This window comes from Sturnus vulgaris, chromosome 1 (genome assembly GCF_052056855.1).
Source record: "Sturnus vulgaris isolate bStuVul1 chromosome 1, bStuVul1.hap1, whole genome shotgun sequence".
NCBI lineage: Eukaryota > Metazoa > Chordata > Aves > Passeriformes > Sturnidae > Sturnus > Sturnus vulgaris.
The window spans coordinates 48,366,336-48,386,590 of NC_142243.1; the positions used below are offsets into that span (position 1 = coordinate 48,366,336).

Below are 20,255 nucleotides of genomic sequence, written 5' to 3' on the forward strand. Positions count from 1 at the left end.
TCCATGTGCAGCAGCTCATCAAATATGAAGAGGAGAGATGTTTGTGTTTTAGTTGTTTTTTTTTTTTTGTGACAGACATGGCAGCAGAATAACGTGGACAGTGCAAGAGCAAATTTCAGCAGTAGATGTGTGGTAGGCTGTCTAAACTCCCAAGTGAGTTAAAATCATTAAATTTTGAATTATGAAATAAGTTCACAGAAAGGTGTTAAGAACAGAACTAGATGATATTCAAGAGAACATTTTAATTTAGGCTAATTGGACTATTATCCCTTGTAGAAATCAATCTGTGTTTGTTCATTGTGCAAGAAGTTCTCCTCATAACGGAAAAGGTATAAAGTGCAACAGGTGCAGTTAGGTAGAAAAACTGACCTGTATGGTGACTTCTGGGCACAGGCTCTGAGTGGTGAGGACATGGGCTCCTGCAGCCAGCAGAAGCATAGGACGCAAGCTTAGCAGGAAGCTATGCTTATGCTTTCCTGGCTGGCACTGCTGGGTGCTGCCTCCTCCCCTCCCATGTTCCTCTGCTCTTTTAAGGCTTTGCGATGAAAGAGTTTGCAAACTACCGAACAATCAAGAGAGCCTTCCCACATGCAGTGTGCTGGACCCAACCAGTGATATAATCCCTTCTGTATTTATTCACATGCTGACTCTTTCCCAAAAAAGATCTTGGCAGACCATTCCTTCTAGAACTATATACTGCTAATAAAGTTTGAATTGCATTGAAATATACTTAGTTTTCCAAGAGAAACTTGTTTTTCCTGTTTTTCTTTTCCCTGTGCATTTTTCAGCTTCAACCAATCTAAGCACCAGGAGACAGTTAACCTAATGGAAGAGACTAAAATTCATAGTTTGTCACTGCTTTAGCATAAATAAGCTTTTTCAACAGTGTTTTTTTAAGTATAGGGCATATATTTTTAGAATGATATGTGTAAGTGATTGATGGTTGTGATTGCAGATCTTCAGCTGTTTTTTTGCATTTGAAAGAATAGAGAGACAGAGCAGTTGTAAAAGCTCATCGCTTAATAGTCCCAAAATTCATCTTTCTCAACACATAGTTACTGCATTAGTTATGTATCAGGTTTCTGCATGCAGCTGGGTTTGGAGGTGCAGAGCTCACCTTGAGGCACAAGGGCATGTGCTTTGGGTAGTGTGCCTTCAGCTAGGGGCAAGCCCATTCCTTGGTGTCCTGAGACCCTGTATCCAGCACGGAGCAATGGTACTGGACAAACCTTTGAGAGGGCTTTGCTTTGGGACTCTGCTATGGAAGTTTCAGGTCATCTTTGAAAATGCGTTCTAATTTTAGAAGAAACCTTTTTCTCCCTGTTGTTCAGAAACTCAAGAAGTTCACAAGTAAGAAAGTCTCTAAGAGAAAAATGCTTTGTTCTGGGCAATGAAGCTTATTTTAGCTGAGGAAATGTCAGTTTCACTACTTTGTAAAACTCCTAATTGGTGTTATTCAATCCTAACCTCAAATGAAATACAATAATTTGTGAAGAAATTGCCTTGAAAATTAGGCTTCCGAACATGACTCCCTTCCCCCTTTTAATTGCTACACTTCTATGTGTTGATGTAGAGAAAATAACCTGATATTCTGTAATTATTGCCTGTGCTGTACTTGGGCTGTAGTAAAAACATGTGGATGCACTTGTCTCTGTCCTTCTGTTGTATTTAATGAAAGATACAGAGTCCTGAATAGGTAATAAAAAAATAGGAAGTGCTTTACCTGGCCAGGGTACATGGAATGTTATGTTGCTTGAAGAGAATTTCTACAGGAAGAAAGGAGATTTCCTTTTCCTCCTGATGCTAAATAGTCTTCCCAAGGCATGCCTCTGCAGTTGAAACTAGTCTTTGGGAGACTGGATATTTGGGAACATCTAAATGCCTTGAATGAATTGGGTACTTATTAACAAGTCTCATTCAATTAAGGAATGTATTCCCTTCTGGTTTCCTAGAGTAGGTGACTTGAATGTTTACTTATGCGTTAGCAGTCATCCCAAAGGAATTTCTATCTTAATATCCTAATAAAAGACCCAGCATTGACTGTACTCTATAAAAAGGATCATGATCTAAGAAAGCAATAATACATGCGTCAATCAAAATAGTATTAGCCAAGTTATCTCTTGCCTGTTCAAAATGCTGAGTGGGTGCATGTCCTATAGCCAGGCCTATCCTTGGGTTTGGACCACAGCCCAAGAGCTGCCTCACATGTGACACAGTTGTGTGCAAGGGCTGTGCTCAGAACAAGGAGCAGAACAATTCTACCTGAGTTTTGGGCTGTTGGGGTTGGTTTTAATCATGTCGTGTTAATGCTTGCTCTTTACCAGATCTTTTCCACCCATAATTAATGCCATTTTATCCTCTCTGATCCCTCTATCATCAGTAAGATTATGGGTAGGGTAGAGCTGATTCCAATTTTAAAATATTTCTTTATTTTACTGAGAGCATTGGATAAGCTGGTGAAAAAACAAAGTAATTCTCCATCTTCAAGTCAGCCCATGAAGTAAGGGCTGCCCAGTATTTTCAGTGATTCTCCAGCTATGCCTGTAAAAGACATAGAACTAGCCATATTCTATTTCTTAGGAAGCAAAAAAAGCAACCTGCTTTGAATACATGAAGTGTTTATTAATATCTTATTAATGGTGGAAGAGAGTCTGTGCTCAGTCAGCCTGTGTTGATGCTGCCAGGCATATTGAAATTGTAGTGCCTTGTTATTCCTGGCACTTTAATAAGTAAAAAACAGCTAAATAGTGTATTGACAGTCAAGGCAATTACATACAATTTATAGCAATATAATGAGTTTGGGGTCCCCTCCCTCTCCTTTGGGGATCAAATTAACTGTTGAAACACGACAAATAACCTAGAAATGTTCTAGAGAAGAAAAAAAAATAGGGCTAGGAGTTTGCTATATATGGATTAAAGAAATACACATTTTCAGACTGGTACAATAAATGGTCTAGCTAGCAGCTATACTTTGATTTTTATTTTTGTAGCTCCACAGAAAAAGCATAGCCTACTTGTGCAGGTGATATACAAACTGAAAAGAATGCTCTTATCATGTCCACTGCTACTGACTCTGATGACTTTCCCTTCCCCCTTCTTTGTGTGTGTCTTTTATCATCTTGACTCGTGGAAGTGCCACCATAAATCACGTGAGGGCTCCAGCAGTTCGGAAATCAGTGTCCACCTTGATCTTTGAATATGGCTTCAATCTGGTCGTTGAATGGATTCGCCTTGCCAAGCACTTGAGGCCACTCATGAAGCGCCCTGTGCCAGATAATGCCTGTTCCAAGGGCTGCAGCAATCTGCAAATCACAAATCAATTTCTTGTGCCTCTGTAATACAGTCATTTCATGCTAGAGCTTAGAAGACCCCACCATAAGGCAGACTGCCCAGTATAATCATGTGATGGATTGTAACCTCTAACCAAAGGAAATACCCCATTCCAGCTGCTTGAGCAGGCCCAAATCCCAAACAGTAAAAAAATGGGATGAGGGTCATATATCTGCAACTCCCTGACCTGTCATTTGTCTAATGATGATAGTCTGTCTCCAAACACTTCCAGATGCCTTATGTTCCTAGTCCATAAACTGCTAATTCAAAGCCCTGAAGTCTGATTTTTAAATTTTTTTTCTCCTGTGACATTTTGAAAGTATGTCAAAAGTGTAATGCATAAAACTCTTGCAAGTCCAAAGTAATTCATGCTCCCAAATATCTTTGGTACTTCTAATAAATGTTTTCTGTGCTCTCCTGGGAGGAAACCACAGGTGTTGAGGAAAAAGAGGCCAAATTATTTCTAGTTTCATAACTAACTGTGTCTGATGCTCTGAGTTTGCACCTGCTACTGAGCTGTCTTCAGAGTTTTTTCCCATGAGACCCGCAGAAATTGTAGAATAGTTTTTCTCCTCAATATCAGTCTCCCTCCAGCTTTCAAAGAGGTTTTTGCTCTAGAAGCTATGTATCAAAGAGAAATTTTATCTGCTATATTGCCAAGGTGAAAAACATCAGTGGTAGCAGAAAGGGACAGAGAGAAAAGCCTGAGTTTCCTTTATCCAAGTTTGTACACCTTTCTAAGGCATTTTTGTTATACTCCTGACCTGCAGTAATATTTGGCCTATATGGGAACTTTATTTTCCATCCAATCTTTTCAACATATGGATATTGATTGCAATTATGAGGTTTAAATAAGGCTAAAAAAGCCTCTTTTTTTTTAAGGGCCAAGGTGGGTTTATAAAATCAAACTATTTGAGTACTGTTGTTTTGGAGTTTGGAAGGTACTGGAGCCTGTGGGGAATTTATGTGCTACTTTTTAAATCCTGTGCTTTAAAATAAGCTCTTATAATGGGCTAGAAGACAAAAATCTTTCTTTTATTTAAGGCCTCACGTGCAAAGAGTAACTTGTGGGTTGGAGGCTCTTAGACTCTGGTCTCTCAAAGTCTTTTTAAACTAATGAAGGAATTGGGGCAGGGAAGAGGGATAGTGGAGATTTGTTCAATTAGAGGATTTTCTCCTGGTTGCAGTTTCTATTGTGACCAAACATTCTTCTGGGACACCCTGTGGCAGCCAGGGGGCTGAGACCCATCCCTGTCAGAGTGGTCCATTCTGGCATGGTAGTCTCCAAACCTTCTTCACAAACTTCCCTCACAAACCTCCCTAAGCCTTCCATGTGTTTTTTAGTAGGATAGGTGGGGTTGGTTAATTGATTGGTTGGGTGGGTGGTTTAAAAAACCCTACTGTCTTTGCATGGTACACCCTTTGTAAAGGAGGTATGTCCTACAGTGTTCAGACTAATGCTGAACTAATTTAACATATATGCCTCTAATTCAAGGTATATGTGCTTAGACTGCCCTAAATTGAATTAGGTCCTGCGCACACATGATTTCTTGATGTCCCGATGATTTCAATAACTAATTCTGGATGAGTAGTTTAGCACAGAGAAGGGTTTGTGACTCTGGAAATTGCTTTCTTGCAGGTCTTTTTTAAATTTCAAAGTTCTTGTACTTTGAGAAGTGGTATAATTTTTATAAACTTTGCAATTATTTTTTTTGTTGTGAAGATGACAACCCCAAAGCAAGTTTTTAAAAGGAAGCATTACCCATTTCTCACAGAGCTTTGGGTGACTGCAACTGGAAGGCAGCTGTGGTTTTTCACCAGCTTCTGTCTATCTGTTTTCCCCTTCTGCACCAAACAAGTGATAGGCATGATTCTCAGCAAAGTGTAAATACCCAGCTCATCTGATATGCATCACTTCAGCTTTTTCTCTTTATTTCTGCCTGGAACATGCTTTGCTATGTCTTAAGGAAGAAAAAGGAAAAAGCTAATCACACTCAAGCTGTGCTTTCCTGCCTGTACATAAACATTAAGAATCTTCCAAGCGTCTCATGTTCCAGTTTGTGATGGTGAGGGCTTTCGCATTCTCCCTGGAAACTTCATAAAAGCAAGAAAGGAAGTGGTTTATGCAGGGTCCTGTTGAAATGCATGGCAAAGAAAGCAATCGACTATTCTAGAGGGAAGCGGTGTCCTTGAAGCCATCTGGCATTCACAAGGATTTGCAGTGAAATTTTGTTGTAAGAAGGAGATGCTGAAGAAAATCCCTGGGCTCCCTCTATAGTCACTGTGAAGAAAAAATCAGATTTTTTCCAAGGACAACCAAGCTGGACTTTGGGGAATGGTGTCTCAAAAACAGCTCTAGAGGAAACTTGGGAGGACTGAATGAATCACTTTACTTTTAGGTGTTAAAAGTAAATAGCATGAATTTCCTCCACCTCCATCCTGAGATGCGCATTTTGGGAAAAACTTGATGGAGGCAAATCTTAGCTTTGAAACTTTACTGGAATGCAGTTATGCCAATTATGAGTGTTTTGTTTGCTCTCTCCGGTTTTGCAACTTAGAAAAGCTATGTAAGAAAGCCCTTTTCCCACAAAAAACTTTATAGGAAAGGAATGTAGTTCTAGGTCCAGCTCAATAAATCAGTACTTGGTGTTTATCCCATCTTTCATGATTTTTTTCATATAAAATATTCCCTGGAGTGGGCTAGTTTTTCCTGCCTGAGTGCCTAACGTAGCCTTTCTCCAATGCATGAAAATCTGCACTAGGTCTTATGGGACAGGGCAAGTGTGGCCTTTTTTCTTATCTTCTTTTCCTTCTCCTTACAAAGTATGCAAGCTTTAGTTAGAAAGGTTCAATTCCCTCCCACATCCCTCCAGAATGTCTGGACATCTGAATTCCTGAATATACATGCTGACACCTGCTTCTGCCATGTTTATACCGGCAGACTACTTTTTATTTTTTAAAAATTAAAGACAGTGGATAAACAGAGGTGAAATTCAGGGGTTGACAACAGACACCAGTTTATCCACGTTGCTGTACCACAGTCATTAGGGATCACCTAGTGATCATACTTGCCAGCTCAGCCTTGGGTTGAAAGGGGCACAGAAAGTGGCTCCTTCACCCTAAACTTCAAAATTTCTTTCCATTGAAGGCAAGAGCTAAGATGTTTATGCTTTCCTTGGAGCACTTCTCAATCCAAAAATTAGTTCATATTTGTCAGGTGCTTCGAGATCTACAGAGGGAAAATTAAGCAGAAATGCCCTGGCGAGGTATCTTATCCATTGAATTTATCAAGCTGTCTGTGAGGTGTGGAGAATAGCTGCAGAGATGGAAGTAAGAGCCTCTGTTCACTTGACAAGTTGCATGGAATCAATCCTCTCCTGCTAGGCAGCTCTATATGCTACAGAAACCATACCTGGCCAGAGGCATTCATGTCAGGAGAAAGTAAAACTTTAAATAAAACTTGTACGAGGAGTGTTTATCATCTTCCTTAAGAACACTCAAAAATAGCAGTCTCTGCTCACACTTCTCCTTCTGTTTATTAAGAGAGTCACTCTTTTGGGGCAGAGTGCTGAGTCTCAATCCAAATAGTGGTATGTTGATAACAGACTACGCCAACAGGAAAAGAAAAATGGATTTACAATGGTGGATGTTTGAATAAGGCTAATTAATAAATCCTAGGAGGACAATAACTCACTTGAAGTGTGGCATATCTACAGCTGGCACCTTGACTGTAAGGGAAAATGTACCTATAAAGCATTAATGTCATCCTAAGAGCAGGAAGGAGAGATCATAACCACTGCAGGATGCCAGGTCCAGAGAGAGTGAAATATGGCAGTGCTTGACTGCATCTTGTAGCTTAACACTCTGGGGGCCGCTAGCAGATTTGCAGCTGCCCTTCAATGTCCTTTCATAATTTTCTTGTGGCTTAGGAAGGATCCTGCTAAGATGAATATTTTCTGCCTTCAACTCTGTGTTACCTTGCAGCTGCTGGTGGGATGCAGGATGGGCAGGATGCTGGATGAAAAGCTGTGATATGACAAGCCTGGTTCCCACTGTGGCCTGGTGCTGGGGGTTATAAGAAACCTCAGGCTAGCCTCAGGCTAGGGAAAGAGAGGAAAATAATGCAAAGGAAATAATACAGAAGTCTCCATCGCACTCCAGACTTCATATTGCAGTTTCCCCAGATGGCAGGGTTGGGAATGGAGTTTGTTTCATCACTGTTTTTGCTCTCATTTCATTTGCCAGGTTTTCACTAATTGCTTCCTTGCAAAAAGCCTGCAGCAAAAAATCAAGGCACGCTTTCTCCACATCCCTGGCTGCGAGTTCATACTTTCATGCAGGTGTTTCCTGGTACTTCTGTGGTAGACAGGTAGGAATTTCAACTATGTAGGTGTTAATCTACAAGCAGGAGGATCTTGTAATTTGGCAGGGCTAACAAGGCACTGTATGGCCTTGTGCCTAACAGGGGTGTAAAAGATAGCACCTAAAGCATCTATTCTGCCTTTGGACTTCCCCCTGCAGGTCTCCTCTAGCTTAATTGACAGAACAGTCAATGGAGAAGCTGCTGAAATGCTGGAATCCATCAGTGCTTGCAACTCACTCCTGTTGAAGTTCTTCTCCACTGACTGCTCTTTCCCAGTGTGGAAAACTTCACCACATTGGGTCATATGGAAGTGGGGTTGTTGGAGTCAACACATGCAGGGCATTATCTCACACGTAAAATCTCCCCATGATTTTGAGCAGGGGGAGCTACCAAATGGCACTGCCAGTGGCTGGGCAGTGTGATGGGGTTTGTTTGCAAAGGAGACTGACTGCAGCACATGTGTAGGAAAACCTTCAGATAGTGTGTAGAAAACCAACTGTCTTTTTTTTGCAGCTGACTGCAGAACATGATCTCTCCATGTGTTTTACAAGGTTGGAAAAAAACTAATTTGAAGTGAACATGGTGGGTACCAGGCAATCTCACGCTAGATTATCAAGCCGAAGCAAGGATTTACAGTGGAGCAGCTGCTTCTCCTTCCCTTTTGTTTATTTCTGTAATAAACCAACTGCAAACCTTCTCCTGCCACCTGTCCTAGAAGGCCAAATGAGCAAATGAAAATATAATAATAAGTAGCTGCTGAGCATAAGCAATTTAAATGTATAACTTGAAAAAGAATCTTTGTTCCAGACTGTGACAAACAAATCTGCAGCCTCAGAGGCTGCAGGGCAGGGGCAGGGCTGGAGGGGCTCTGTCTGGTTTCGGCAGTGCTGCCTTACTGTCCTGATCCTGCAAAACTCCCATGGGTGTTTGGGCAGGCAGCTGGTCACCCTAAGTGGCAAGGATCAGGTTTTGTGCATGAAGACCTGTTTGGCCACAGTACTGATCAGTGAGGGAAATAGGCAGAAGACCTTGCAGGAGTCAGAACAGAGTGCAGCCATCAGAAGTGGAGATACCGGCTCTTTGGCTACAGCTGTCATTTAGGTTGACCAAAGAAGGCACCCCGGCTTGTATCAGCAATGGTGTGGCCAGCAAGGCTAGGGCGGTGATTGTCTTCCTGTACTCAGCATTCATGAGGCTGCACCTCAAATCCAATGGTCAGTTTTGGGCCCCTCTCAGCAAGAAAGACATTCAGGTACTGGAGCTTGTCCAGAGAAGAGCAACAAAGCTGGGGAAGGGTTTGGAGCACAAGACTTATTGAGCAGCTGAGGGAACAGAAGTTTTTTAGCCCAGAGGAAAGGAGGCTGAGGGGAGATCTTAGTGCTCTCTACACCTAAAAAGAGGTTGTGATGAAGTGGGAGTTGGTTTCTTCTCCCATGAAAAAATTAATAGGACATAAGGAAATGGCCTCAAACTGCACTGGAGAGGGGTTAGATTGGATATTAGAAAAAAATATTTTAGGGAAAGTGTTGCCAAGCATTGGAACAGGCTGCCAAGGGAAGTGGGTGCATTACTATCCCTGGAGGTATTTAACATGTGCTACTTTGGGACAGGTTTTACTAGTGGACCTGGCAGTGTTAGGTTAATGGTTGACCTCCATGATCTTAGAGGTCTTTCCACCCTAAATGATTCTATGACTCTCTCTCCTTTAAAATAGACAGATTCCCCAGACCTACATCCCCGTGGCATGTCAACTGGATGCCTGGGGCAGCAATAGACACCAGAATCCCACATTCTCCTGCATCTCACATGCTTCCACATCCCACCTGCTCCCACCCATCTTCTGGGTCCGGGATTTTACCTGGTTGGGGTGGAAGCCATCGACTGGCTCGATCAGCTGCCAGGGCTCGCCTCCCATCTTGCGCCACTCCTCGGCCGCTGCAAAGAGCGCAAGCAGAGGGGCCTATCACCAGTGAGCACAGAGATGCCCACCCAGAGATGTACCCCCTCCTCCTCAAAACACCGCTGGTATTTTGAGCACATGACAGCTCTGTGTGAAGATTATGATAATTCATATAGAGTTGTCAGAGCCAGTAGTGTGTACAATCCCCTCTCCTTGGGGCAGTATTTAAGCCTTTATTGTTTTTTTTCCCCTCTACGATATTTATCCAAGGAAGCGCTTTGAACACAAATGATCATAAAACAATTCACTTTCCCTCCCAACTAAGATAGATGCTGTAGCAAGTAAAGCTGTAAATTATTTAATACTGATTTAGTGCTTTTGCATTTCCCATGTTAGTTGCATCTTCAGCAGTGCAAAAGAAAATAAATAGATATAAAGAAAACAGCAGTTTTTGGAGAAAGAGATGGTAGCAGAATATTCACATGAGCTGAAGTCTGCATGAGCAGACTCTCATTTTTGGTTACTTATCTTTTGAGTGGTCTTTTTCAACTCCAACAAAATAACCTTTTGAATTACATAAGCATGACATTCAATGCAAATGATGTTGTGCTGCAAGCCCTGGAGCCATTAGAGAAGTAAAAAGCTTTCTCTCTTCAAAAGGGCTGTGGAGTGATCAAACATGGGACTAGTGGATATGGCATTAACAGACTGTAAATTCAGTAATTCCTTTCATAATGACAGATTAAGAATTCTTAATAGCATTACACAGGCATCCTGTCAGGAAGAAAATGTTCTCCATTCAAGCACCACAGTTTGATCTGAGCTTACCACTGGTTTTTGGACCCTGGCTATTGTGTCAAAAAGTGAAGTCTGGGTCCCCATGCTAACTCTAATTCATAGAGAGGTGATATTCCTGCTTTGACTGTAGAAACCCACTTGTGATGCTTGAGGTAGTGCCCGAGTAATCTGTTTCAAGACATGGGGCTTGTAGCTTTGTTTTAAATTTACAGTATGTTGGGCATAACATATATTTACCTTAGATTACACCATGCAGTGCACATATAGATGCAGAGTAAACTTAACCCTTTGTATATGATATTGTACATGGAGTACAAGGCTGTGTACTGTGTTTTACTTTGTACATAGACTACTGTTCCAGTGCCAGAAATAGCAGAGGAGGAAGTAAGATACATAAAATTTGTATCAAGATAGGTCAATTTATACTATGATACCTGACTTCCAAAAATCTTAGAGCAGTCCAGCAAATATCCACTAGCTGAGTATGTCCAGAGTTTGTCTTAGAAATGCCTGTTGCCTTGGCTGGACTAGACTGGAACTTGCTCCCATCCGTATCAAGGAAAAGGCGTAACAAGCAACCCCTATCCTCCTCTTTATTGCACTGCTTCATAAAGGAACCACTAATTCCTTCAGTCAAGGTCAACATGTGCACTTGAACACCCACCTAAATATAGAATAAATGCTAATTTACTCAAATTTCACTCGGAGAAACCTGGGACCTGCAATGTACATATATATGCCCAGGCCAGCCTGAAATCAAAATACTCCATGTGTAACCACTGCTAAATATTTGATGTCTGGAGAGTTTAGGGGAGGATTTGCCGCTTGCTTCAGAAAGAGACCAGAAAAGTAGGTCAGCAGCCTTAGCTGGCTTTTGAGCACACTCACGATCTGACAGCTTTCCTGATGGCAAGCTCAAATCCTTGGCTCCAGGGCTGCAGGGAATTTTGCAATGTGTCTTTCAAAGCTGATGTTTGTATATGCATGTGTGATTTTGTTTACTTCATTTATTTAATATGATGTAATCAAGAACAGCAAATTATATTAAGATGTTTCCTTTTGTGAAAGCAAATAAATTAACTAAAGTTAGTAATTTAACTTATTAAAGTAATTTGCCTACCCAGCAGGCAGTTCATTCCAAATCCTAATGACTTGTTAAATATTAAGTAGCTGAGGCAAAAGCTGCCAGGAGACTTGGACACCCTTGGAATTCTGTGCTACAAGAATGAACAAGAAGCCCACCTCTCTGACATAAACTTTTGGACAGAAAGACTGCCTCTCCCATTCTCACTTCTTTACCTCCTCCTCCTCCTCCTCCATGGTCTTCATGAGACCCAGAACCAACTTCCTGAATTGGGTCATGTAGAATAAAATAAGTTTCTGAATTTTGATAGGATTTGGCTGCAAAAGTAGATTTTTTTAAAAATAATGTTAGGTGCCATGGCAGCTCTGTGCTTTCAAAGACAACCAAACACTAATGGGGAGAAGCATTAGAGAAATACACTTTAAAGTATTGACAGGGTTCTTCTGTCCCTTTGTGGCTTTGGATTTAGATGCCTGCATGCTGGAATTTAAAATATAGTCCCCAGACAAAATTTTTCAATAAGGACCACATGAAACTACTTCTCTATGTAAATATAAAAACAAGAAAATGCAGCTCAAGCTTTTTTCCTAATTATTATAGACTATTTTTAAAATTTAAACATTCAGGCTATCTGGGAGAGGCCCCCAGGTGGCAAGGGCTGGAGCTCTCGCCCCATGAATGGAGGCTGAGGGACAGAGATGGTCCATTCTGGGGAAGAGCCTGTGGGAAAACAATGAGGATGAAGCCAGTCTCTTCACAGCAGTGCACACTGGGAGAGGGAGAGACAAATTGTAACATGAGAGGTTCAGGCTGGATATAGAAAAAAAAAGCTGTTTTCCTACTTTCCCATGACTGTCTAACTACTCGAAATATGTTGCCCAACTCAATCCCTCATCTCAAGTTGATCCATTTTTAAAGAGTGTGTTTCTCCTTGTGATATCTCCCAGCTCATGCTGGGTGTTTCCTCAAGTTGGACCCCTATTGTCACAGTGCAAGCTGGCTTGTACTGGGCAGTTAATCTGACTACTGATTGGATAAGCAGCCTGGCTTAAAAGGCCAGCCCCCAAAGAACAGAGATAGGACAAGATTAGAGACAGACAAGGATTTAATCCAATGAGTTCCAGCCCTGGCTGCAGACAGCTATTGGTCAGAGGGCTGGGCAGCCTGATCTGTGAGCCAATCACAGATGCTTGCCTGGGAACATTGAAAGGGGTATAAAAAGCGACGTCAAAACTGAATAAAGGCTTTTGTACATGGATCATAGAGTGTGAGATTTTTCTGTCTCAGATCCCATGCCGATCGAACTCAACATCTGGTGACCCCGACGTGATCTGGCATAGCCATACCGCTGCGAGCGGGGGAGACAGGCCATCCTTGAGACTGTAGATACTGGCCAAGAGCCAGGGCCATCCACAGAGATGGGGAATTCTGGCCGAGAGCCAGAGAACTGCCCAAGAGGCAGAGAAAGGCTGGCAAAAAGCCAGGGCCATCTGATAAAGACGGGTGCTGCCCAGGAGGCAGGGAAAACACTGGCCAGAGTCAGGAATACGTCCAAAAGACAAGAAAGACGCCCAAAAAAGAGAGGTGACAGGAACTGACCACAGCCAGAGCGTCCTAGAGATGAAGGAAAACTTCAGCCGAAAAGCTACAAGAAAACCATGGGGAGCTTCTTTTCTACAAACACACATCCAGTGATAGAGGTATGGACAGAGTTTTTGGAGGACTGGGAAATTGAATATGAAAAAGAATTCTTTTTGATTTAATACTATGGACAAAAGAAAAGGGGGTGGAACCGACTGTAGAAACTGCATTAAATATAGACTATTGGACTAAAATTGGAGAAGAAATACTAAATGCTGCCTTAAAAAATGATAAAAAATGCAATTAGAGCTTTAAAGCCTTGGAAAAATACCTTAAAGCTGATAAAAGAGATAAAAGCTGATTTATCCAGCGAAAGCATGGAAGAAAAGGTACTTACTCCATGCAGAGAGACTTTACTGGCTGGTAATTCCTCAGTTGTCAGGCCAGAGACTCTAAAAACACCCCAAACTGCTGCCTGAGACATCCGAGAACAATACCAAAATGGCAGTGGCCACATTGCCAGGGGAGGGAGAAAGGAAACACAGCCTCCCTTGTGGGACGTACTTCCACCACAAACCCAGCCCTGGGGGGGGGGGGCGCGCCTTTGCCCCAAACCCAGCCCTGGTGGGACGTGCCTCCAGCTCCAACCACGCCTTGGGGGGAGGTTCCCGCGGTCTTGGTCCAACCTCAGGAAGGCGGAGTCCTGACCTGTGCATCGGCCCGGAGCAGCCCTGCCTCTGTGGGGAGGGGTTTCAGCCCCAGCCCAGCCTCCAGAGGGCGTGTCTCTGCCCCGACAAGAGGGCGTGGTGCCACCCCGAGTCGCCATGGAGACCCCCACCGAGCCCAGACACCAAGCGTGCCATGATGACGTCACACCAGGAGAGACACAAGAAAAACATGGAAGTGCATCGGAACTGAGAAATGCCAGCACCAAAGCCCCGAAAACGATTTCAGAACTGAGAATCAGCCCCGATCTTGCTGGAGATACAGCACCCACAGTTTCTCCACACCAGGAGCCAAGCACGGAACAGCTCCAAGAGGTCTCTGCACAGAAGAACAGCCAACACATCCAGGGAAAGGACACAAGCTGCATCTCAGCAGCCAACCTTCAAACAGCAGCTCCAGCCCCGCTAATGTTTAAATCACAGGTTGTTTCTTCCAGGGACCCGGTAATCTTCTGGTCAGAGGTAAAACAAAAGGCGATATAATGTGGGGGTATAGAAACTGCTGTATTAATTTCTGTGCCAATGAATTTATCAGCACCAGGCAGCCGGTAACAGGGGAATGGGACAGTTGAGGCTTTCCCAGTTAGTAATTGAACAACACCTAATCAACATGTACCTTTCAATTGGCAAATCATTTTAGAGCTACGCCAGTTAGCTGCTAAGCATGGGATGGGATCCCCTGCTGTGATTAATATGCTTAAACTCGTAACTGATAGTGAACTAACACCCTATGATATGAAGCAAATTGCAAAGTTACTCTGTACTCCACTACAGTATACAATATTTGAATCAACCTGGAGAATAATATATGTAGAGGAGCAAGAGTTGCAAAACTCGAGATTATCACAGCAAGATCCGTGCTTTGGGGTATGAGTTCCCCAGTTGTTAGGAGTACGTCCCATGGAAGATCCTCAGACCCAAGCATGCTTAAATTCTGTGATACTAAACCAGGCAAAAGAACTAGGAATGAGAGACCTAAATAAGGTTACAAACATGTCTGAGCCAACCCAAGGATATAAAAACATAAAACAAAGCCCAAATGAACCATATACACAGTTCATAGAGAGATTGCAAAATACCATAGAAAAGGAAGTAGATAATAATGATGCAAAAAATCTAGTATTGTTACAATTAGCGCAAAATAATGCAAATGAAGACTGTAGAAAAATTATAAGTGCATTGCCCAAAGAAAATCCATCATTAGAAGAAATGATTAATGCATGTGCAAAATTTGGGACTGCAGCTCTGGACATAGAAATGTTAGTTAATTCTATTACAACTGCAGTAAGGCTGAGAGCACATCGCCTCCATCGGAGACAACATAGCCACATGAAAGCAAACTGTCCCAAAATTCCTGCCTTACAAAAGAAGGCTAGAGGACAAAGTAACCTCAATTCACCTTGTATTCAAGGTGGAAAACCCAGAACATTAAAAATGAAGATTAAAAAACCTAGTCAATCGTGGCAATGCAACCAGCAATGTTCACCTTCAGCAGAGCTCAACAGCTGCTTCATCCACCTCCAGCTTGATTTTAGCAAAGTCTGCATATCTTGCAAGTTTTACTAAGTTGATATTTGCCTTGTTAACCTGTTTTCTTACAGTTGCTAAAGGAATATTTTATCAGAGTTGCAAATATAGTCTACAAATTTTAAAGTGTGTATTGATGTTCACAGTTGAATGTTTGCTAACTTTATTCATATACATTGCAATAGCATCATACTCAATCAGCTATCTTAAGAATTGAAATTCTTGCTTACTCTAAGTTCTACAAAACAAATTTCTATGGATCAGTTAGTAAAAGGTATTTCATTAGCAAATCACAGTTGCAAAATTTCTAAAGTATATTCCTCTTGTCACTTCAGTTTACAATGTTTAAAATTTATCAAAGGTTTGTTTTAAAATATAATAAAAAATTTTGCCTAGTCTAAAGTCTCAACTCTGGCCATGTTGGGATTTTAACTATGCAAAAGAAAATGTGCATCATCAAAACCTTCTCAGTCTATTTCAATTGTGGCCAAATTGGAATTTGACTGACAAGGAGAGAAAATTATAAAATCCGAATGTTTCTGAGTTTAAAATGAAATCATTTTGACTATCGAATTTAGCCTTGCTAAAGCAAAAATTCCTTCCTTTGGGATAAACATGAAGAATCTTATCCAGAAAAGATTCTCCTAAGTTATCATTTAAAGGAAAACTCTTCAACAGTATTAAACACTAAAATTGGATTATAACGTGTCAGTAATTGTATTTCTCACCACATAAAAATAATTTAAAGGTGTATGTTTTGCTTCTTGTTTTGAATTCTAAAAACAAAACAGGGGGAGAAAGGATAGAAAATACGTATTTTCTTAATTAAAAGAGTTTCAAGTTATCTAGTGTATTGTTTTTTAAATAAAACAAAGAAAGGGGAGTAAGGAATAAAGGAAATACATATGTTTTTATTTGAAATGGTTTTAAGTTAAACGGTTTCTTGTTTTTAAAAAAATGTTAATGATTTAGAACTAAGTGGTTCTTGTTTAATGTTGAATTGTAACACTGTAGTTATTAAGCATTGAGCCTGTAGCATGTCAAGCTGAAAATTATGTTAACAGTTTTCTAAATAAAAACAACACAACTCCAATGATACATCAAGCACATCCATAATTTGGAATACTAAGCTTATAAAATTCAATTAAAAAAATTTAAATTTAAAGGATTTATGGCAGTAAATATTGCAATTTTTCTAAAAGATAGAATTGGAAACCCAGCCAGCCTGTTAAGCAGGCAAAGTGCCTGAGTGAAAATCCCAGATCATCTATTAGACCTCAAAAGCTCATGTATCATTGGTTAAGTAAGTAAATGACAGAAATTGCACCTACCTCACAGGGTTATGGGACACTGAAATAACAGAGTTGTTTGTTTACAAAATGTTTTAATGTTTACAAATTGTTTTATCAAGTTGGACTTTTGCACAGTTCTAAAACTGAATGTTATACTAGGTTATAATTTCAAAAGAAAAGTTTAAAGTTTCATGGTTATAGAGTTAAGTTACATTGCTGTTAAACAGTTAAATTGTTTACATGTGAAACCAAAAGTGTTTAATTCACCTGACTGCCCCTGAACAAAAGCCCTGCGGCTTCTAGTATGTGGAACTCATCACTATCCAAAAAAGCCAAATTTATTAAGCTAGGTAAAACCCCATTCCAATTGAATAAATGCTGTTAATGTGATTTTGCATGCAAAAGGGCCCTTGCAGGCAAGATTGCAGAGAACAAGCTGCACATCTGTGTTTCAAAATTTTTCTTCAAATTAATGAAAAAGAAGTGGGGAATTGTCACAGTGCAAGCTGGCTTGTACTGGGCAGTTAATCTGACTACTGATTGGATAAACAGCCTGGTTTAAAAGGCCAGCCCCCAAAGAACAGAGACAGGACAAGATTAGAGACAGACAAGGATTTAATCCAATGAGTTCCAGCCCTGGCTGCAGACAGCTATTGGTCAGAGGGCTGGGCAGCCTGATCTGTGAGCCAATCACAGACGCTTGCCAGGGAACATTGAAAGGGGTATAAAAAGCGACGTCAAAACTGAATAAAGGCTTTTGTCACATGGATCACAGTGTGGGATTTTTCTGTCTCAGATCCCACGCCGATGGAACTCAACACCCTATGCATCTTGCAAGGCAAGCAGAGCTGAGAGGGATTCAGGGACAGGTGTTGGTCTTCAGCCCCACAGGGACATTGTCTGCTCACGCTCATGCTTAACAACAAAAGTTTTCTGGATGTTTTAATTTATTTTTAAGTGTCAGTTACAGAAGAAAGTGATTTAGGTAATGCGCCTACTTAATGTCACTAAAGATCACAGAAAGAGAAGTTTTGTAACCTCTTAAACTCAAAAGTTACACTAGTATGTAGGTGTTTAAAGAAACATAGGAAAGATGCCAGTTATTCATGGGACAGGTGCTTCTACTTTCGGGAATAGTGAGAGGACTGTGTTGCTGAGGCAGGAAAATGGCTGATGAAAAGATCTCTTTCCCAAGGCACTGCTTAGCCTTGAAGCCAGTCAGTGATGAAGTAAACTACATCTCATGAAGACCACTTTGACTATTGCAGGTATGCATCTCTAGCCTAGATAACCTGCTTTAAAAGCAATGTTCAAAAGTAAAACCAAATATTAAGGACCAATTTGAGCTGAGATTTCTTTTTTGTCTTCATCAGCCTGAGAAGCTGCTTTTTATCAGAGGCACGTCTGTTGTCCTTGTCACCTTGCTACCCAAGAGCAAGTGGCCAGTGTGCTGTGCATCACTGGGGTTGTGGGTGCCAGCAGCTGGGACCAGCGGGGAGGCTGTGGTTCCCAAGGAACCACAAGGAGGTGGTGGCATCTTGTCTCAGGAAATGTGCCTGGTCACCCTAACCATGGAAGCCAGGAGAAGCTGGCATTAAGGATACTTCCTTGGCTGCAGCCCTGACAGCAGGGTCACCTAGGCTGGCTGACCATACTTCTCCTGGTACAGAATCAAAATATAAGCAGCACACCAGCAGGCCAGAACTTGAATAAATGCTTTGTGAGAAGGACAGGGTAAAAACCAACTTACTTTGTCTCAGTGGGAAATCCATGTAGAAAATATCAAAGTTGGCAAATTTCTCAGATCTTGCTATTTCTTTCAGGACATTGGAAAGTTGTAATGCTCTCTGCAAAAATCAAACTATTTAATGACTGTTCATTGCTATTCATGTTGCTTTGCATGGATTCAACTTTTTTCACTAATGTGCAGGCAGGGATTTGAAAGCTAATGTTGCCCTTTCAACTGGGGGACCGGAGATAAAATGAGGCTCGTCATAAGAACATGGACTTGCATGAGCACCACCAGCCATTGGACTACCCAGTTCATCCTCACAGGCTGCACTGGGGCCTCAGCTGATTTTATAAGTTTATTACAGCATATGCTTATTTCACTGGAGACCTCTTTTAGTAGTGTCCCTACACTTATTTATATAAGTTTCTCACTTTTGGAGCTCTTTCTTAAAGAAATGCAAAACTTTTCTACAAGAGAAATGTCCTCTTTTCCTATTATCATTGCTACTACTAAGTTGGGGGTGATAATGCTTATCTGTGCTGACCAAATTCCACTCTTACTTTCAGAAGAGTAAATTACCACCACTGAGTGTCTGCCTAACTGATACATCCCATGTAATTTCTGCAGCCATAACAGAGATCATAATTGTGGAGTTTGGATAATAACATATACAATTAGTTTCAGACAGGGGCTCAGAATGATTAATGCATACCCTGCAGACATATGCATTGTTCATGGCCAGAAGTTACATGTACTCTATGTTCTGTATTGTTGGTATGAATATATAAGCTGCAATCCTGCAAAGGTTTAGGAATTTGCTTAATGGCCTTCTCTGAAGTCAAGAGAGACAGGGCATAAAATGAAATACATATGTAAGCTTTGATGAAATCAAGGTCATATTTTGCTGTTTAGTGAATTCTAACATTAATACAACTATACACAGAGACGACACCTTTGATAATATTTGGTTACTGGCTCCTTTTACATGGCTTCAGGGGATTGCTGGGATTAAAAATCAGCTTGGACCATAAGAAAATAAGTGGCTGTTATTATGTGTCATTCACTTCTGCAGCCAGATTTTTAGGGTGAGTTTTAAGACATCTCTGTTCTGTCTGTTCCCATTCCTGCACTGAGCCTGGATGCTCCCTGGTCACACCATCTGGTGATTAAGCCCACAGAAATGTGTCTGAGGAAGATTAGCATAAATCCCAAATGAAAAAAGGATAAGGCTCTTGCTCTCAGGACCTGATCCCACCGCCAGAAAAATCTATGCAGCTGTCTTGTCATACCAACAGCTCACTTGATTCAAAAGCCTTTCCCTTCTTATCAGGCACATTTTCTTCTTAAAGAACATGAATCCAAACAGTTTTGTCTTGGGGAGATCGCATCCCTTGAGCATTGGCATTGAGTAATACCTTCACAAATCCCTTAACTTGAGCAAGCTGCCTCCCAGAGCCTGAGAGGGATTTGAAAGAATAAACGTGGATGTTTCCACAACCTCTCCTTGCCTTTGGGAACAAAAAATGTTCTGATGTCTTGCCTTTGAGGCAATTAGGCTTCGAGAACTCAGACACAGGGCAGAGTGTCTGAGCACTGGGGTGATCCCATTGCAGTCCCATTAAGACTTACCTCTGAGGTCAGATTCCTGAGGGTCTCATTGGGTGTCAGCCAGCCGCTGCAGGGGCTCACCTGGGCAGGCATGAGGAGAGGGGTTTTAGACAAGGACCAATATGAAAGGGGATGCTCCTAAGCTACAGCTGCAGATTATACCTGGAGGCAGTCGAGGAAAGTGTAGAGTTGACTGTATGTGACATCCTTGTTCAGTTGTCCTGCAAAGCACAGAGAGCCAAATATGTGCCCAATGATCAAATATGACTTCATTCTGCACATCTGTGCATTCCCATGCCTTATACCCCTGGGTGG

General features: G+C 41.5%; 1 protein-coding gene across 4 annotated transcripts in view; it reads right to left on the minus strand.

Annotated features, from left to right (window-relative positions):
• Nucleotides 1-2,962: 2,962 nt before the first annotated feature.
• Nucleotides 2,963-20,255, minus strand: part of AOAH (acyloxyacyl hydrolase) — a 77,131-nt gene continuing 59,838 nt past the window's right edge. Inside the window, exons 18-22 of one of the 4 annotated variants that reach the window (XM_088166165.1) lie at nt 20,103-20,161; nt 19,962-20,021; nt 18,351-18,447; nt 9,552-9,628; nt 2,963-3,302 (exon numbers count right to left, since the gene is read on the minus strand). In XM_088166165.1, coding sequence (XP_088022291.1) covers nt 3,174-3,302; nt 9,552-9,628; nt 18,351-18,447; nt 19,962-20,021; nt 20,103-20,161 — 422 coding nt within the window. In that variant the 3' untranslated portion in view covers nt 2,963-3,173. The remainder of the gene's footprint in view (nt 3,303-9,551; nt 9,629-18,350; nt 18,448-19,961; nt 20,022-20,102; nt 20,162-20,255) is intronic. The other 3 variants (XM_088166180.1, XM_088166171.1, XM_088166174.1) reach the window with 3 other exon arrangements.